Source organism: Podarcis pityusensis (assembly GCF_964106645.2).
Source record: "Podarcis pityusensis genome assembly, chromosome: 10".
NCBI lineage: Eukaryota > Metazoa > Chordata > Lepidosauria > Squamata > Lacertidae > Podarcis > Podarcis pityusensis.
Genome location: NC_138035.1, coordinates 16,648,159 through 16,668,299, shown reverse-complemented (window position 1 = coordinate 16,668,299; position 20,141 = coordinate 16,648,159). Strand labels below are relative to the sequence as shown.

At 43.7% G+C, this 20,141-nt stretch overlaps 1 protein-coding gene across 5 annotated transcripts in view; it reads right to left on the bottom strand.

The window, feature by feature from the left end:
* LMO3 (LIM domain only 3) overlaps nt 1-20,141 on the bottom strand; it is a 95,978-nt gene that overhangs the window by 62,088 nt on the left and 13,749 nt on the right. For all 5 annotated transcript variants that reach the window (XM_081023338.1, XM_081023340.1, XM_081023339.1 and 2 more), the window contains exon 2: nt 10,534-10,747. In XM_081023338.1, coding sequence (XP_080879464.1) covers nt 10,534-10,739 — 206 coding nt within the window. In that variant the 5' untranslated portion in view covers nt 10,740-10,747. The remainder of the gene's footprint in view (nt 1-10,533; nt 10,748-20,141) is intronic.

The following is a 20,141-nucleotide window of genomic DNA, read 5'->3' as shown; positions in this document are numbered from 1 at the left end:
GCACCTGAGGCAAATCACAAAATGGTGCCTCCCTCCCCGCCAGGAAAGAAGGGCTGAGTGAAGATCTACATCGGGAGCAAGGGAGGAATAAAAATCTATGTTGGGATCTGTTGCCCCTGTGGATCCTGCCACCTGAGGTGAAGACCTCACATTGCCTTCAATGTGTCTGAAAGATGAGACGGGCAGGCATTGTGCGCATGCGTGGGAGAGCCATCTCAGGCAGCCTTTCATTCTGGGAGCAACCTTATTTCTAGAGGAGGAGGAGGAGGAGGAGGAGGAGGAGGAGGAGGAGGAGAAGAAGAAGAAGAAGAAGAAGAAGAAGAAGAAGAAGAATAATTTGGATTTGATATCCCGCTTTATCACTACCCGAAGGAGTCTCAAAGCGGCTAACATTCTCCTTTCCCTTCCTCCCCCACAACAAACACTCTGTGAGGTGAGTGAGGCTGAGAGACTTCAGAGAAGTGTGACTAGCCCAAGGTCACCCAGCAGCTGCATGTGGAGGAGTGGAGATGCGAACCTGGTTCACCAGATTACGAGTCCACCGCTCTTAACCACTACACCACACTGGCTCACCACACAGCTGGGAGGGCCCTTGAGAGCATGCATATACAAGTTCTTCTTCTGGAGCCTGTGCATGCTCCCGTGGCTAGATAGGCGTGTTCTCTTTCTGCCTATCTCTCCCTCTTTCCTGTCACTCCCCCTCCTCCTGGCTTTGGTGAGCGAGACTTTCCAGAGAGCTCTCCCTGCAGCAGCATTCGCAGGTAGGCGGCGTGAGATCAGTCGTGTCAAAGGTGCCGCTGGCCCCTCTGCCGCATAGCAGCTCAATACAATACACTTAGGCTGCTTCAGCGCCGGGTGCCCCCCACAATCCAACACCCAGGTGTCCCACATCCCCGGGTAAAGACGGCCCTGAAGGGGGCCCACCAGTGCCCGAAGCCCGTCAAACCTGGAGCCAGCCCTACATGCGAACACATTTTTAGTTCTGCTCACACACAATGGGGACTCCCTGGCTGCTCTAGAAATCAGATAAGGATGCAACAGAATCAGAAGCTGGAGAAAGAAACTGTTTGGTCATTTCCACAGAGAAACGGTAATCACTGGGGAGGGAGGAACTCCCAGCTCCTTGTTCTCTTCTGACACGCATCTCTCTACACTCTGCAAGATCGTTCTACTACACAAATCCGAGAGCGTCTGCATTCATGCTGGGGAAAGCTGGAGAAAGTGTTGGAAAGGTACAGAAGAGGGCAGGCAAAATTGTTTTGGGGCCATGTACCTATGAGAAAAGGTTGTAACATTTATTTACAACCTTTTGTAACTTTTGTAAATAGTGGACTATTTAGTTTAGGGGGAAGAAAGCAAGCAAAAGGAGGAGGAGGAAATGAGAGGTGTGTGTAGGATTATGAACAGCATGGAGACAGAGGATAGTGATAAGTTCCTCCCTCTCCAACAAAGCCACGACTTTCCGGGCAGAAGAAAAGGAAGTCTTTCTTAACACAGCACATAGTTAAACTATGGAATTCAGTGCCACAAGAGGGAGTGAGTCATCATGGCTAGGATGACATTAAACACGATTAGAAAAATTAATGGAAGATAAGACTTGCTGTTATGATAGCTGTATCTTTGGTTGGAATATTCTGAAAACCTCAATGTCAGCGTTATCTGCACATTTTTTTTCTAATTCCCATCACATTCCTTGATTTTGATGAGAATACTTTTTTAAAAAACAGTTTGCATAAAAAATGCAAGCAATTCCCACGCATCATCCGCATAATATCATCTATGTATACAATCCAGGTTTCCTAAACTACCCATACACATTTGTATGTGCAGACAAATATTTACAAAATTATGCTGTACAAATACATTTTTGGTGTATAATTGGGCACATAAGTAGACTCAAGCCTTAACTGTGCTTGTGAACTTAGAAAGAATCCTCCTTACATCACGTGGTATTCTATAGCAAAACGCTTTCACCCATAGCCCAAATTGACACCCAGTCAAATTATTCCTGAGGCCAGATTTTGATGTGTTTTATTACCCACTCAAAGCTCTCAAAATTGATGGATTAATTGCCAAATAAAGAAAATTGTACAGTACCAAGTAAATAATTCTCATAGATTCTAGTAGCATGCAGTCCTGTACTGAATTTTCTAAGAACCTGAATTTCGGCACAGACACAGGATGGAGGGGAGTTTCCCAAAGCCCACCCAAAACATTGCATTGATCACAGCAAGGAATGGGCATATCTGTCAACTGCAGTATATAAACTTGGTGAAATAAAGATAATTATTTTTCCCCAATCGTATATTCAGTTCTCCACACCAGTTTGCTAACTTAAAAAACAAACATGAAAATTCATCAGCATTTTAGTGGATATTTTTGTATGCATTTTTGCTAATACACACATTTTTACAAAACAGTTTTCTCTACAGCAATGCATTGTTGTTATTTCCACTAATACATACATTTATATGAACATTTACCCTAGTATGTGCATTTTTGCACATTTTACTTGGCTGGAGAACTGCCCTGCAAACTTCAGAGAAGTGCAAATTTCAAACGATGGCTGTGCTTCAGTCTGGATACTGTTTCAGAAAGCAGGAATATACCAATATATCATGGTGTCTGAAATAAGGATGGAGCTATATAGAGGCATTGGCTAGCTTCATTATTTTTCCCACTTTGTGGCTTTTGCCAGCACCTGCTCTTGCGATTCGCTTGCCCCTGCAGGAGGCAGGGGACAGCTGAGCCAGCAGAATAAACAGGGGCTGCAGGAATCTAGAGGAGCATTGGCTGGCTTCATGGGTTTTCCCCATGAATTGTAATTTTGCATAGCATACAAGCACACACACATCATGATTTGTGATATACTGCCAGGTCAAAAATTATGAAACCAGTATCACACTATGGACTTCAAATCGGGTTTGGGATGCTATATCAATATATCATGCAGCCCTAGCACCTACCTCAAGTAGCCGACTGTGTGCATGTGGGGGTGGATTAAGGACAACAGAATGGAGCACAGAAAGACTTGACCCACAGGCCACAAACGCCCAGGTGGTTCTCCACTGAAAGGAAGTGCAACTTCCATCCATGTCAAAGAGATGCGGCAAGACCAAGAGCTTTTGCCACCTGAGGCAAAGGACAAGGTGGTGCCCTTTGCAGAAGATAACTAGACTGGTGTTTGGTGATGAGACCCAGTGCCGGATTTACGTATAAGCTAAACAAGCTATAGCTTAGGGCCCCACTCTCTTGGAGGGGGGCCCAAAAATGTAAAGGGGGAAAAACTGGACGTACATTTCCAAAATATAAGATAAAAAACAAATAAAACATATGTGATTTGTGTTGTGTAGGCTCCTATGATGTAAGCAATGGGCCCCACCTGCTCGCCTGCTCCCTAAAATATCACTGGTTTGCTCCTTTCTATATATAGGGTGCCTACATTCTGCATGGATTGGTTGCATGGCAACATGTGCAAATGGCTTGAGATACCTATTAGGTCCATAAATTACCATATAGCATATATTCAACACAAAAAACAGCAACAATTTGTTGTTGACAAAAGACAGCTGGACATATAAAGGGCCCCATTACCTTCAGTAGCTTAGGGCCTCATCAAACCTAAATCTGGCCTTGATGAGGCCCTCAACTCCACCAGCAAGATAGTTCCAGGAGCACGGAGCAGATTACATGGTGCTCACAGTACAGTGGTACCTCGGGTTAAGAACTTAATTTGTTCTGGAGGGCCGTTCTTAACCTGAAACCATTCTTAACCTGAAGCCCCACTTTAGCTAATGGGGCCTCCCGCTGCTGCTGCTGCGCCGCCACCGGAGCACGATTTCTGTTCTCATCCTGAAGCAAAGTTCTTAACCCGAGGTACTATTTCTGGGTTAGCGGAGTCTGTAACCTGAAGCGTCTGTAACCCGAGGTACCACTGTATTGTCTTCCAGCAGAGGGGAACCGCTGGGGAGAGGGCTCAGGAGGAGAAGAGATGATGGCTGCCACTGCTGCTGCCAAACATACAACTCACACTCCACATGCACTGACTCCTTCTCCCTATCAGTGAACTGTGCTTCATTGCAACTATTAGGAGACAGCGTGTTGTTGGGGTCTGCTCTGCCTTCAATACTCAAAAAATTGCCAGGGCCTTGCTCATTTCTTCCTCCACCAAACTTTCAGGTTAGCGCTGCATCAGTCATGAGAGCAGCTTCTTTTTGGAAGAACCCTGCAGTACATTTACAAGTCTAATTAAACAGGCCATGAGAAGAGGGTGGGGAAGGAAGAGACCACTAAGCTTCAAGATGTATTTTTCAAAAGGGGCTGGGGGGGAAACTCCCCCCATATTCAAGCTTGATAATCCTCTTTACAGGAGCCCTGTGCATGGCTGGAATATTTAACATGACAGTTGTATAAAGTGCAGTAATTCAATTTCTATGAAGAAGGGGATTTTTTTTTTTAAGGGGGGGGGGGACACGTTTTAGAAAGGCACCATAATCTTTGCTAAGACACACACACAGAGAGAGACATTCAGCATCTCCAAATTGGAGTTAAAGTCTCAGAGTGCAAAGATAATTTAAGCCGTGTATGTGTGTGTGCGTGTGCATGTGGGAGAATAGCAGCTCTTTGGTAAAATGCTGCCAAAATTAAATTGGAAATGAAACGGCACTTTGTAGTCATTGGCTGCTCAGCAGGATACGCCTAGTTAAAAACCCAAAGTGAAAAGGGTGATTGACCTACATTGCTACCAGCTCCGTGCAGCTGCACTTTCGTTATTTCCATTGCATCTGATGAAGCTCATTAGTTAATGCAACTGAATTACCTATACTTGCCAGGCATTCATCTATTTCATACCACATGGCCAGATACTAACTTCAGCAGCAGAGCTGCACAGCACCCTGCCATACAGCTGCCTGGAAATCTTATCTGCTCCTCTAACACGTAGGGACAAAAGGAACTGGCCCAGGACGCCACAGGAGTGGAGCTAGGACATAGAGAACTGCTCTATACCCAGTTAGACCACTTGGCCATCAAAGCACAGTGGAGACGAGTGACCAATGGGATTTGTAGGGCAAATAATTCCAGTTTTCTCCTTCCTGTTACCGAGTTCTGCAAAGGTGAGATGGAGACAGAGGAAGAACCCTCTGGACTTGTTGTTCAGTAAGGAGGGAGGCAGTTGGGGGGCTGGCTGAGGGCAGACTCAGGTTGGTCCTTAGATAAAAGGTTGGTCCGATGCCTTATGAAGAACGGCTAAGGGAGCTGGGCATGTTTAGCCTGGAGAAGAGGAGGTTAAGGGGTGATATGATAGCCATGTTCAAATATATAAAAGGATGTCACATAGAGGAGGGGAAAAGGTTGTTTTCTGCTGCTCCAGAGAAGTGGACATGGAGCAATGGATCCAAACTACAAGAAAGAAGATTCCACCTAAACATTAGGAAGAACTTCCTGACAGTAAGAGCTGTTCGACAGTGGAATTTGCTGCCAAGGAGTGTGGTGGAGTCTCCTTCTTTGGAGGTCTTTAAGCAGAGGCTTGACAACCATATGTCAGGAGTGCTCTGATGGTGTTTCCTGCTTGGCAGGGGGTTGGACTCGATGGCCCTTGTGGTCTCTTCCAACTCTATGATTCTATGATTCTATGGTGGGGCAGTGCCCCATTCGCCCTAATGGAGCAACCACCATACTCTGGCGACAGCTCTCCAAGGTCTCACCCTACCTGAACATGCTGGAGGCTGAAAGTGCAACTTTTTGCATGCAAAGGTGGGCTAAATGGCAAATTTGATCTTGATAGGCCATATGCCAAATTTGAAGGGGGAGAAAGGGATCTGTCTGTCACGATCAGAGCCGGAGGGATAAGCCTATTTCTAGTTTGTGTCACTTTGCAAGCACTCATTCCTAAATCCATCCCATCCTGTTTTTAATTTGTGTCTTAAATCCACATAAAAATCCATATGTAAACACATAATCAGGGCTGTCTTTCAGCTGGAACTTGCCAGAACTCAGTTCCAGCACCTCTTAAGCGGGTGCCATTGCCATTCTAAGAGAACAAGGAAGGTGTTCATGGCGAGTTACGGCACCTCTTTTCTAGAAAAATAGCACTGCACATAATTATGTTTTTATCTCAATGTACGTCTAACTCATACTTGATACTAAATTATGCATTGTACAACATGTTACAAGTTCTTAGCTGAAGATAGTTGTAATGTACGGTATTGCAAATTTGGGAGAAGTGCAAAATCTGAAGAGTAAGTACAATCCAATCCACGTATAAGCCCAGAAGGCCCAGATCAGGCCAATTCACATGGGAATTCACAAGAAAATTGAATTCCTCAGGCATCCCTAGAAATTATGCTTTGTTTCCATGTAGAGCCTTCCCCTCTTCCAGGGGAAGGAATTGTGAAAAACAAGTAACATGGACTCTGGGCTAGCAATTCTCATCTCCACACCACATACTTAAAGCTTACACCCCTCTCTCCCAGAGAACCCTGGAACTTTTGCAGTGGTCAACAGCGCACTCAGAGGAAAGGTCCGTACCTGAACTATACTAGGGTCTTCAAGATTTCTTGGAGGAATGCAAGACTGTTAATACAAAACAGGAAAGTTTGCACCCAACTTGTGGAATCTATAAGCCACACTTGTCCACCCCTCGCTGACTAGGGATGATGGGAGTTGCAGTCCAACAACACCTGAGGACCCAAGTTTGGGACAGGCTGCTCTAAAATACACTCCCAAAACCACTGCATTGCACTCAGTGGTGGGTATGTGGAAGTTCTTCAGCAGGAACAGTATCCCTGGACACAGAAAATTTAGAATTACTGCTTGAGAGAAAAATATCACAAAGTATCAATACGTCCATCATACTGAGAATTTAAATAGGAGACCTTCAGCTAATCTGTATCCAACTACACTTTGTAAATTGTATTTATTAAGCTTTGATTCTGGAAATTTTGATACTCATCAACTAGCTTAAAAACTATTCCTAAATTGAAGAGAAACAGTAATGGGGGAAGAGAGGGTAATTCAGTTCCACAACTCTAGGAATTACATTTGTTGTCATGGACTGTTCTTCAGACACCTTGGCAAAATCCCAATAATAAAGACCACTGTTAAAGCTCAACAGAAACACCCAACATTTACCTGTCCAACTTAAAAAGGGCACCACAGAAGTGCACCAGAAAGATAGATGAACCCACATTAATTCCTAAAACAAAGCACTCAAATTAAAGAGGGTGGAGGCCATTTTAGACTTCCATTCAAAATGTTGTTTCAGACTTTGGATGGACATCTCTAAGTGTTCCGTGAAAGGTGAACCACACATCAGTGTTAACCATTTGAAAACAAACAAACCACTTCAACAGAAAGCAATTATCTCACTGGCTCACTCTCTCCTCAAAAGGCACCACAAACTAGTGCTAACCTCATTCATATTTCCTGAACTGGAAATGCTAATGAACACTATTTTTAAAAAAAACAACAACAAAGAATCTGACATGGTCCAAGGAACATTACTAGTTGCATCCTCATGTATGGAAGAGAAGTCAATGAAAGTCACAAGGAGAATCCCAATATTTGACTAGTTGGCATAATATTAATAGAGGTTGGATCGTACAGTCCCCCTGAGGTAAATGAGGAATTAGGTTGTTATAGTTTTGTTACCACAAGACGTGGTGACTGCAACCAAAACTATGTGGCTTTACAAGGGAAATGGAGAAAAATCATGAAGGATGAGGCTACTGGTAGCTAGAAGTCATCAATAGCTTTATCTCACCTCTAGGTTCAAAGATGGCATTGCTGAAGAACAAGCTTGAGAGAGGATTAATGCCCTCATGCTTTGTTTGTTAACTTCCCAGAGACAGCAGCCGGATCACTGGCTGGGGTTTTAAAACAGCTGCACTGATTGCCAGTTTATTTCCAGGCCAAATTCAAGGGTTTAAAGCCCTGAACGACTTAGAACCCAAGTACCTGAAATTTTACCTCCTTCTCTGCAAACTCTCTTGAGTGTTATGATTAAGGGAAAGAGGAAGGCATTTGGTACAGAACCTGCATGCCTCTAGAGGGCGCCACGAATTAGAAGTACACAGGTGTGTGTAACACCCTGTTCAGAGATGCTTAAAATACAGGAAAGGATTTTTTAAAAGCCTCTAAAGGTGGTAGACCGAAGCTGCAACCTAACCCTAATGCAGTCATTAGCATAGACAATTCGTTCCACGTATCCCTATCAAGTCAGTGACTAAATATGAAAGCTTATTTGCCTACAAAAGGGAGCACTCTTTACCTCCTGGATTAGCATAAAAATGGAGATTTCTTTTTACAGGTTCACTGCATAGCTAAGTACATACGGGCGCAATGAGGCAAATGACTGTCTGCAATTACGTTAAGTGCATCAACTTGAAGTTTAACATAAATAGCGCATTTAAGTATAAGCAAGTGATCACGATGGGGAAGAGACAAGGCTAGATCGAGGAAAGGGGGCTGGACCAAAGGTGCCAGTTCTCACGTGAAGCTGGGAGCTTTATTCCACTCCAGTCAGGCTTCATCACTTGGGAGTAGGCCTGGGTTTGGGGCCAACACTTTCTTCACCACATTTGTCAGGGTGGCGGGTGGGGGCACATAAAACCTACCCAAAGATTGGACAGGAAACGATGTTTCAGTGTAGAGCATGTTTGATAGTCATCACTACTTCTTGTGGGAGTGAATTCTCTAGTTTTGACCTCAGTTTTTTGCCTTCCTGTTGCCTCTAACAAATAGGTGTTGCAGGTTTTTGTGGGGTTTCAAAAAACCAGTAACACCAATTTGCCAAAAGTGACGTGAATGTATATACTGCATGCAGCTGAGCCTCTTTCAAGCTGCTATCAGTTCTCTGATTCCTCTTCAACCACACCACATCCGTTTTCAGCCTGAGACAGACAGAAAATTCCCAAGGTTGACATATATGAGTGATTGGCTCATGCATTCAGATCACTTATGGGGGGTGGGCTGGCGCAGACTGCATAGGGACAGTTTCCCCCCAAATATATAATGTGCGAACACAATTAACTTAGCCCAAAGTGTTACTTGCTTACAGAATTAAATTAAGAGGTTGTTTGTTGGTTTAATTTATATGCTACCCTTCATCAGAGGATCAAAGGGTGGTTTAAAGTATAAAAACTCAAAAATACATGACATAACAATGAACAAAATACTCACCACCCCCAACACACACAGTTTAAAAGACCCTAGACTGTTTAATTAGCCAAAGGCCTGAGAGAAAATGGATATTTTTGCCTGCCACCTAAAGATATGTAATGAAGGAGAGCATTCTGCAAATGAGAAGCCACCACAGAAAAGGCCCGTTCTCATGTTGCCACCCTCTGGACTTCTTGTGGACAGGGCACATGAAGAAGGGTCTCAGAGGATGACTGCAGGGTCTACAAATACAACTATATCCCAGTAACCCAAAAAACTGCATTTGTAGAGATAGCAGTTTACCTAGTACAGCCTAAGCAGACCACTGAACTCACCACAATACACTGAAAAGGCTTCTGCGCCAATGTAGAGAGATGAGAGGCCTAGTTGTAGCCTAGTAGGGACTGCTAGGAATTAAATGAGCACTGTTCAGTGGAGAGTTAAAGAGCTATGCTTTGTGGCAGTTAATTAACTGTTTTGAATAGGAATTATGGTCCTTGAGAGCGAGTGAGGATGGAACAAGTGATTTGACATCTTCCAAAATGTACATAGTATTTGCTGCATGGTATATAACCTGCTGCTGGGAACTTACTGGAAACAAATGCAGATGAAGTGAAACTACGGTTGGATGCTCTGTAAAATAAGCTCCAGATACTCTCAGGGTAAAAAATTAAGTGGTTCAGCTTAAGATGAAAGGTCAACATTGTGCCACCATTCATTACAGGGAATTAGGAGGAGAAGGTAATTTTTGAACCCAAGCTTTATAAAGAGTTATTAATAAGTATTAACAGTATTAAAGAATATTAACAGCTGCATAACCTTGAGTACAGTTCTGCAACTGGTCCAAGAGAAATATTCTAGCCTCCGATTCTCCCAGACATGCTAAGTTTCCGTCGTTCTGGATTCCCACTCACTGAGGGGTAAATACACAAACACATACATCCTTTAGCCATCAGAACTGGTACAGTCCAGAAACCAAAGCCTATTTTTATCATGTGGGTAAGCTGCTTGTCCAGAGAAAAATAGAAACAGGATTTCTGCAGATCTTTCATTTTAAATAAAGCTACTTACGATCCCAGCCTACCACCACCATTTGTAGAAAGGGGGCACAGTCAAAGACGCATTCCTAAAAAAAAACAACCCTCAGCATAGCACTTAGGAAAAACATCTTCCTTATGAGGGCACAAGGCCTGAAAATGAGCCTACAACACCATTCTTCTACTCTGAGCACCATTTGCATGCTTGTTGTGGTGCAGCCGGGTGGCAAAGTATCCGTAGCGACAGTGGTGCAGCAGACAGTGCAAGGGGAAAGGACCTAGCAGGAGTTGGAAGTGTGGCGTATGTACAAGGTGTGTAGAAAGAGCAAAGTCCTACCTCAGGTAGTCTCTGCGGCACAGGATAAGGTTGGCTTTGGTGTACAAGGTAGAGCCTACCTCCCCCAAACGGCAGTCGCAGCAGGCACACTTCAGGCAGTCCTCATGCCAGTATTTGTCCAGGGCCTTTAGGAGATACCTGTCTTTGATCTTACGGTTGCAGCCAGCACAACCTTTCGGTTTGGTGTCTGGCTGGACAGAGAGCATTTGTATACCTGAAACGAGAAGAGGAGGAGAGAGGAGAAAGAAGATGTCAGGTGACACAGCCAAGGGATGCGCAGAACAGGATCCTTTGCCCCCAAACTGAAACTTATCAGAGCTTTCCTCTTTCTTTGAAATTCTCCAGACCAGGGTTTCCCAGACTTGGGTCCCAATCTGTTTTCTGGACTACAACTCCCATCATCCCTAGTTAGCAAGAGCAGCATCAGGAATGATGGGAATTGTAGTCTAAAAACAGGTGGATGGAGACCCAAGTTTGGGAAGCCCCACTCCAGATCACGTTTATTTATTTTTACCCATTTAACAAAATTTGTGTAGTGTTTACTCAATTTTAAAAACTTGTATGCTGTTCAAAAAGGATGGTCTAAAATACTCATTTAAATAGATATACATAAATTAGTATCAAAAGCATTGTTAAAGATAACATTTTCAAATGTAAATAGAATCAGCCACCTTAAAACTATTGTGCATCATAATATTACATGCCTGTGTAGGATTGTGGAAACAACAAAGGTTTTAGCAGCCACCGAAACCAATACAGAAAAAGCAACTGCTTAATATCAGTGCGTGGGGAGTTCCAAAGAGTAGTCAAATATTGATTCTTCGCAAGTGTAGAATGAACATTATTTGGATCTCCCAATGTTGTTTTGAATGAAGCGCAGTGGCAGGTCTTGTCTATAGCTGGAGTGTAAGAAGATTCCTGCTGGATCAGAATGGAGATCTTTCTAGCCCAGCATCTTAGTCCTTCAGAGAGTGGCTTTCCATGTGCCTACAAAAAAACCCCACACGGTGCAAGAAGGCACCAGGCCTTCCCCAGTGTCACCCCCTAGCAACTGTTATCCAATGGCATAGTGCTTCAGAACTGAAAAGTTTCATAGACCCAGGGCCAGATTTAGGTTTGATGAGGCCCTAAGCTACTGAAGGTAATGGGGCCCTTTATATGTCCAGCTGTCCTTTGTCAACAACAAATTGTCGCTGTTTTTTGTGTTGAATATATGCTATATGGTAATTTATGGCCTAATAGGTATCTAAAGCCATTTGCACATAACAAACAGGAGCCTACAGAACACAAAACACTGTTGCTGTATGCAGGTTTTATTTTATTTGTTTTTTATCTTGTATTTTGGAAATGTACATCCAGTTTTTTCCCTTTTAATTTTTTGGGGCCCCCAAGAGAGTGGGGTTCTAAGCTATAGCTTGTTTAGCTTATACATAAATCCGGCACTGCATAGACCCATCATGACCAAGGACCATTGATAGATATGTCCATCATGGCTAAGCCCTTTTTAAAGTCACCACATCTTTTGGGAATAAATCCTGCAAGTTACTTGTGTGTGAAGAAATGCTTCTTTTGCTCCTCTCTTGAAACTTCTAGCCAGTAGTATAAATGCCTGACCCAGAGTTCTAGCATTATGATAATGGGAGAAAAAAATGGCTCTCTATTCACTTTCCCACAACCTTCATGAAAGGTAGCACTGGGCAATATCTGGTTTTCAACATCATGATATATCACCAGCTAAACATCACAATATACTGATATGTCAGAATGTCTGAAATAAGAATGGAGCTATGTAGAGGCACTGGCTGGCTTCATTGTTTTTCCTGCATTGTGATTTTTGCATAGCGCACACACACACACAAACACACACACACACACACCATGATTTATGATATATTGCCAATTCAAAAATTATGAAACTGATTTCATGAGATGGACTTAAAACTGGTTTTGGACGATATATCGCCCAGCCCTACTGCCCAGTCAACTTTTCTTGCTTAACTGAAAAACAGCTCAGAGACTTTAACCATTCCATAGCTCAAGGGAAGAACATTGACTTTGCACACCAAAAGTCCCAGATTTGATCCTCACCATCTCCAGGAAGGGCTGGAAAAGGCTTCCAGCCTGAAACCCTGGAGAGAGCCTCTGCCAGTCCGTGTAAAAGGTAAAGGGTAAAGGGACCCCTGACCATTAGGTCCAGTCGTGGCCGACTCTGGGGTTGCAGCGCTCATCTCGCTTTATTGGCCGAGGGAGCCAGTGTACAACTTCCAAGTCATGCGGCCAGCATGACTAAGCCACTTCTGTAGAACCAGAGCAGCGCACGGAAATGCCGTTTACCTTCCCACCAGAGTGGTACCTATTTATCTACTTGCACTTTGATGTGCTTTCGAACTACTAGGTTGGCAGGAGCAGGGACCGAGCAACGGGAGCTCACCCCGTCGCGGGGATTCAAACCGCCGACCTTCTGATCGGCAAGCCCTAGGCTCTGTGGTTTAACCCACAGCGCCACCCGCGTTTGTGTAGACAATACCAAACTAAGTGGAGAAATAGACCGATTTGGTATATACTAGTTTCCTAGGTTCTCCAATTTACTTTGCCCACAGCACCATTTCCTCACCGGCTGCGGACTCCCCCAAACACAAGAGCAAATGCTGGTGAGAGGCAGGTAACACACACCACATACCAGCTCCACTAAACAGCTGCATTAATGTACACTTGGTTTCCAGTTAGGCCTGCAACCTGCTGGTGTGCCCCCCCATAACAACAACTGCTTCTCAGCTGCTTCTCCCAGCTGGCTAAAAAATTTCATTTCAAGCAAATTTTGATGGCAGTGCTCAAAGAACTCATGCTTCCTCAGTCCTATTCCGCTTCTCCAGCATATAGGCATTGTGTCGAGACGTGTCAATGCCACAAAGTCAGAAAGCAAATGCATTTAGAGCTGTCCTGTCATCAGCACACACGGGGCAGGGACCGCCACCTCGTTTGCCCTGTATCTTTGAATATTAGCACACAGATGCAAACCATCTTTCCTTTTAAATTCAGAGACTGAAATATGTCAGGTGGAGGTTTCTCTGCAAGTCACAAAGGGGAGAATTCACTTTCTTCAACAATACTCCTTGATGTTTTAATTCTTTATATAACAATTAGCTGGATCTGAATCTTACACACTGTGTAACCTATTAATATTGTGGCAGTGCTCGTGCTGCTTTTACAATTTAAACGAGGTGGCGGTCTCTGCCCCAAGGAGATTACATGTCAAGTTTTAACAGGGTAAAGACAAAAAGGAGAAAAACATTGCGAGCAAATATTGGGAATGATGATGCAACTCTCAGAAGTTAAAAAAGAAATTTGGTTTGTAATCACTGCTTCTATCAGAAACTTTAACTTGTGCTCCAGGGAGAACTAACTGAAATTAAAATTCCACTGAAATCTGTGGGACTTTCTCCAAAGAAAACACGTGAAACACATAAAACCGTGACTCTGTATCTTATTTATATGAAAGAAACCTGGCTTTGTTTAATTGTAAATGGAAAGCTTGTCTATACTGCAGCAGCCTATGCGCCCCATTTAGTTACAGGCAAATGAGAGATAGGATAGGATACACTGATTTCAAATGTTATCCACATCCACTCTTCCCATTCCTCAGTGGGTGGGTGGGGGGAGGCTTGGAAAAATAGATGAGCTTTGCAAAAGGTCAGATTGGCATCTGTCAGTGCAAGGCAGGGGAAAAACTCTAGCCAAGAGCTCTCTACAAAATAAATGCTTACCCGCCCACTGTTATATCTGGGGGCAGCCGAGATTTATCGTTTTCAACAGTTGCAGTAAGCGAGTCAGCTGCATTTAGAACCTGATGTCTAAAATATTAAGTGCTATGAACAGAAAGGTAGCTGCCTAATAGCGGTGTGTCATTTTGGTAAATAATATCAAGTTTCAAAGTTGCTCTGTTCTGCAGAACCCATAACTTTTCACTGGCCTCCAAAGGACCTCTCCACACACTGCAGTTTTAGGTGTACGTATAATTCCCTCCCACCATGTGAATGCAATAAACAGGCACCCACAGATAAAATGTGCTTTCAAGACCAGGATTAGCTGGGATTTGTCGAGTGTGCATTCCATGGAAAATTAACCCAGATCTGTTTAGCTTATCATTTATTTTAATTATTATTTTTTGAATGTTTCAGGTAATTGTTTTAACTGGGGTGTGTGGCTTACTGACCATTTTCTAAATAGCTTTGAGGTTTTATTACAATCCAGTGGTATATAGATCTTCTGAAATTAATAAATATTGCAACCTACGAGCATCACAATTACCGGAGGAAAATACTGGAGAGCTTATTTTTCCTTGCAGCAAACACATGGCTGTAGATGAACTAAACACCCACATAGACTGTAAGGTGCCAGTGTAGGCTCAGAATAGGCAATATGGAATTATTTATTATTTTATTATTTATACCCCGTCCATCTGGCTGGGTTGCACCCAGGTGTCTTCGTCCATACAATCCACCCCGCTGCAACAGAGGCAGGAGGAACTAAAGACTATGGGATGCAGGAATAATTGGATTCGGTTCACATTTAAAGGTGAGCCTACCTAATCTGAATTCTCTGAAACAACAGGAGACCCAAAGCATAGGCTTCCGTCCAAATTCACACTTCTCCGAATTTTGCAATGCAGTTCTCCAGCCAAGAAACATATACAAAAATTCACATAGTGGGACAAAGTGTCCATAAAAACACACATTTTCACTTAATATATGCATTTAATGGACACTTTACCCCATTATCTGCTTTTTTCAGGTGAGACTGGTTTGCAAAAAATAAAGAAATGTATATTTAGCAATATTCCATCCAAATGTGTATATTAGGGGAAACTCACATAATTGTGGTGGGGTTTTTTTTAAAAAAAAATAAATAAATTGGAAATGATGTGGAGAACTAAAGACTGGAAACATGTGAAACTGAGGAAATGAAATTGACAGATTTGCCCATTGCAAATTTGATCGTTTGTCGCAATGAAGGCGTGTCATCGCTTGGCAGCCCAGCTAGATCAGGTGATCTGAGGAACCTATAGGGGACCCACTGCTGTTCCACAGTTCAAAATACATTTATATCCTGCTCCCTCAGTCCCTAACAGAAACCCAAAGGCAGCCAATAACTGGGGCTAACACAGAAATTCAACGAAAGGAATGAAGGCAATAGCTGCAATGGGGAAATATTAGCTGGTGCAACATCCCCTTGCCCATTTTGGGATGATTCTGCCCTCCCACTTCAGCCCCATATGATGATGATTTCTTACTGGCCCTCTGCCATAAAGGTCCTAGGGATAATTTGGAGCAGGGCTTTCAGTCTGGCTGCCCCTGGCCTATGGAACAGCATCATTGTTGAGATACATCACAGCCCTCCATGTGTGCTTTCTGGAAACAACTGAATGCTTTTTTTTTGAAAAAAAAAAAAAAAGCTTTTTCAGCTAAATGCAAAGGGCTTTGCCTTAGGTTTAAAAACAGTACAGAATGAACACCTGTTTCCAGTTGTTGCTTTTGTAGTGTTTTTAAAAACTATTTTTAGAGTACAGTCATACCTTGGCTCCCGAACGCCTTGAAAGTCCAACGTTTCGGCTCCTGAATGATCAAAACCTGGAAGTGAGTGTTCCGGTTTTCGAATGTTCTTTCAGAAGCCAAATGTCCAATGGGGCTTCCGCGGCTTCCGATTGGCTGCAGGAGCTTTCTGCAGCCAATCAGAAGCCATGCTTTGGGAGCCGAACATTTTGGAAGTTAAACGGACTTCCGGAATAGATTCTGTTCAACCGAGGTATGACCATATGATGGCTAATTTCCTTAAGACATACGTAATGGACAATTTGTAAACTAATAATAATAATAATAATAATAAATACAGGATTAAATCAGTTTAAAGAATTAAAACAGCCGTCATTGTGTAGGAGGGCTCCCTAACCTATGGGAGGATGCTGGAGGAGGAGTGCAGAATGGAAAGATCAACCACATGAACTGCCTTCAGCTCACACAATCGCTGGATACAACAAGCAATGCACACGTCAACATTAGAGAGCAAGAAAGTCAGACACCATAACAGATGAACTGGTGAATTTTAAAGTCACAGATTTGAAAGCAAGTGAAGAAAAACTGCAACTATTAATAAATGTATAATAATAATGAAATAATAATAAGGAAGTTGAATTAAACTGATGCACAGAACCGCTCTAAGTGTAAGGCGCATTCTGTGCGCAATTTGCTCCAGAAGCCCTGTTCAGTTGTTATTCCCTTCATTCAAAAGGGACTCAGCATTTCCTAATATCCTGATTAAAGGAGGTAACTAAAGAGTAGTCTTTCAATACAGGCTCGTGAAGGACGAAGGGATTCTCCCTGCCCATTTCACATATAGAATAATTTGCTGCCCATCTTTCCTAGCAGAGTTGCCCACATCCAACAATATTGGTTCCGTCGCACAGGCAGAAAATTCTCCAATATTCCAAAGAACAGATTTGGCTGAACGGTTCAGTAGAAAACAGGCAACAACGTAGCAAGGCTTTTCTTTCTACTATGGTACAAACTAAAAGCTACCACCTGAACTAGCAGCCCCATTTTGCAGAAAAGTCCCTAAGAGCAGAGCTACACGTTTTGAAGAAAGTAGGGTGGGCATAGCTGTCAACTTTTCCCTTTTCTTGCGAGGAATCCTATTTGGAATGAGGAATTTCCCTTTAAAAAAGGGAAACGTTGACAGCTATGAGGGTGGGTGGGTGTGACAACCCTCCTTTAGCTACGTAAACACCAAATTGGTGGTAGCGTGCATTTCTAAAGGGGAAGAAAAAACAATCTGTGGGGTGTGGGTGTGTACTTTTTCTCTTTGAGTGCAGCCTCCCAACCCATTCAAAAACTGTTTTGTCCCTTGGCCAGATTGAGGTTAGAAGCAGCTGCAGGTTAAAACCAGCATGAGAAGTAATTGCAAGGCTGAATCCACAGGCATGGAGTATGGCACAGATGCCCCCCAATCTCCTTTGCTCCATCCACATTGACCGGGAGACCAGTGATTGGGAAAATATGAATTTGCTAACAGAACTCTTAATGCTTCTGAGAGCGCTGGGAAGTCATCGCTATTCTGATAACCAGAACCATTTTAGGCCACATTCACCTTTAAAGCACCACAATAGCAGCTTGCACAGTCAGGCTATCTCCTGAAGAATTATGGGAGTTGTGGTTTGTTACTGGTACTGACAGTTGTTAGGAGGTCCCCAACTCCTTTCACAGAGCTACAATTCTCAAGAATTTCCTATGAAGAGGGGACTGACTGTTAATACAGTCTGGGAACTGTAGACCTATTCCCCCATTAAAAAACAAAACAGGGAAGAACTGTACGGCAGTATACTACCCCAAATTCTGCCATATTAACTCTTGCCATTTTCCAGGTTAAGTGGGCTGCAAATGGATTTTTTTCTGGAATGAAACAACACAGAAATGAGCACTAAGCATGTACTACAGTCCATTAGTTTCCTGGAAGTGGCTTTCACATCATGCGAAAGCTCAAAACTAATGCAGAAATTAATAGTTAGGAAATAGGTCAGGGAAATGGAATAAACTGCCATGTGAAGGCAGATTTGAGGAGTCGTTGGCCAGACAGGGCTTCAGTCCACTCCCTGTCTATGATGCCAAACTATTCCAATCTATCAGAAGGGTGGCACAAACACGCAAAGCGCACTAGAGTGGTGGCACACTCTCCTATTTTGGATTTGTTCCATGGCATTCTTGCCAAAGAGCTTGGGAAATGGTGGCAGGCCACTTACTCAATGCACACAGGCATTCTTGCCAGAAAGAGTTCTTCACTCATGCACAGAAGTCATTTCTCCCTTGTGCTATCGCCATGCAGTGTGTGTACATAGGTATAGACTCATATGAGTCCCACATGACGATAAGGCGGATCTCGAGTCTCTTGCCCACCAGAACATAACCCTGCTAGAAGGAACAGGGTGCGATCTGGGGAGATATCAGCTCTACCCATGTTTGTTATGCTCTCCTCTGGCCCTCTCATGCCCGCAAACACACCAAGTCATTCTTGGCAACTGCCAAGGTGCCACAGCTCTGGAAGGGTTAACTGTTGACCCATTTACTTGTGATATTGCCTTACCCTCTAGGTGCCCACTCAACTGATCAGTCTACAGAACTGGCACTGTTGGAAGAGCCACATAAAACCCATTCCACATTTGTAAAGAACCGATCTTTTTGAAATTGTTGCTTTTAACTTTTTTTTTTTGCTACTCAGTAATGTTATTGTTTGCTTCTTCTTGCAAACCGCTTTGAGATATTGTTACAACCAAGAGATTTAGACATGTTGCAAAATCCATCCATCCCTGACCTCCCTTTTGCAACAATCCATTGAGCAGCAGGTGGATTAGACACTGTAGGAAATTTAAAGGACAGCTCCAAGCTAGCTACCACTAGTGCTGCCATTAGATAAGCCCAACGGGGCAGGCCCTACCATTGGGCGGACTGAAGCAGCTGCCCCAGGCAGGGGATTTTGGGTTCCATGGAAGGAAAGCACTGTTGGTTAATTTTTTATTATTACTGTTACTCCCAGGAAGAGACACTTGAGATGAGGTTGGGATGAGATGGGGCAACAGGATCTCCTGCCTCAGGTAGCAAAATGCCTTGGGCTGGTCCTGCTTATAGGGGTCCACCAGCATGCATTATGCCCAGGAAGTTCTCCCCAGCTGGGAAGGGGCCTCAGGCCTCAAGGGCAATGAACTTATTTCAAGCACTATAGGTAGAGCCTTCAACAAAGGAACATAGAAAAGTGCCTTGTTCCAACTTAGGCAGCTGGTCCATTTAGCTCAGTATTGTCAACATGGTCTGGTAGCAGCTCTCCAGAGTTTCAGGGAGAGGCCTTTTCCAGCCCCACCTGGAGCCACAAGGGATTTAACTTGGGACCCTTTGCATTTTCCCTACAACTGAAGCTAGGACATTTCCCCTAGCATACACTCCTCATTCATATGAAGAGCTGCTGGGAAAGAATTCAGGTTCTTAAGTCAGGCTAGGCACACAACACAATTGAAGGCCCACTCTCTCACCCAAAGCATCCTGGGAATATTACTCTACTCCTCACAAAACTGCAATTCTGAACACATTTCACGAACTACAGCTTCCATGATTCTTCCCCCCCCCCCCAGTGGCAGGAGGAATGTTTTAAATACTGTATTTTTTGCTCTATGGGACATACTTTTCCCCCTCCAAAAATGGAGGGGAAATGTGTGTGCCCCCTATGGAGCGAATGCAGGCTTCAGGCAGCTATCCACAAGCCTTCTGAGTGTGGCAGGAATTCCCGCTGGGCTCTGAAGCCTTGCGGATAGCAGCCTGCAGCCTGAAGCCCAGGGAGCGCAGCAGATAGCAGCCTGCAGCCTGAAGCCCAGGGAGCGCAGCAGATAGCAGCCTGAAGCCTGAAGCCCGCCTAAAAACTAGGTGCGCCCTATGGTCCGGTGCGCCCTATGGAGCGAAAAATATGGTATATGCCTTGCTGTATTTACATGGCCTTCAACATGAGTTGTCCAAGAATTAAGCCAGGCTGTGTACACACTATAACTTTGAAGCACATTGGAAGCACATCTGTTC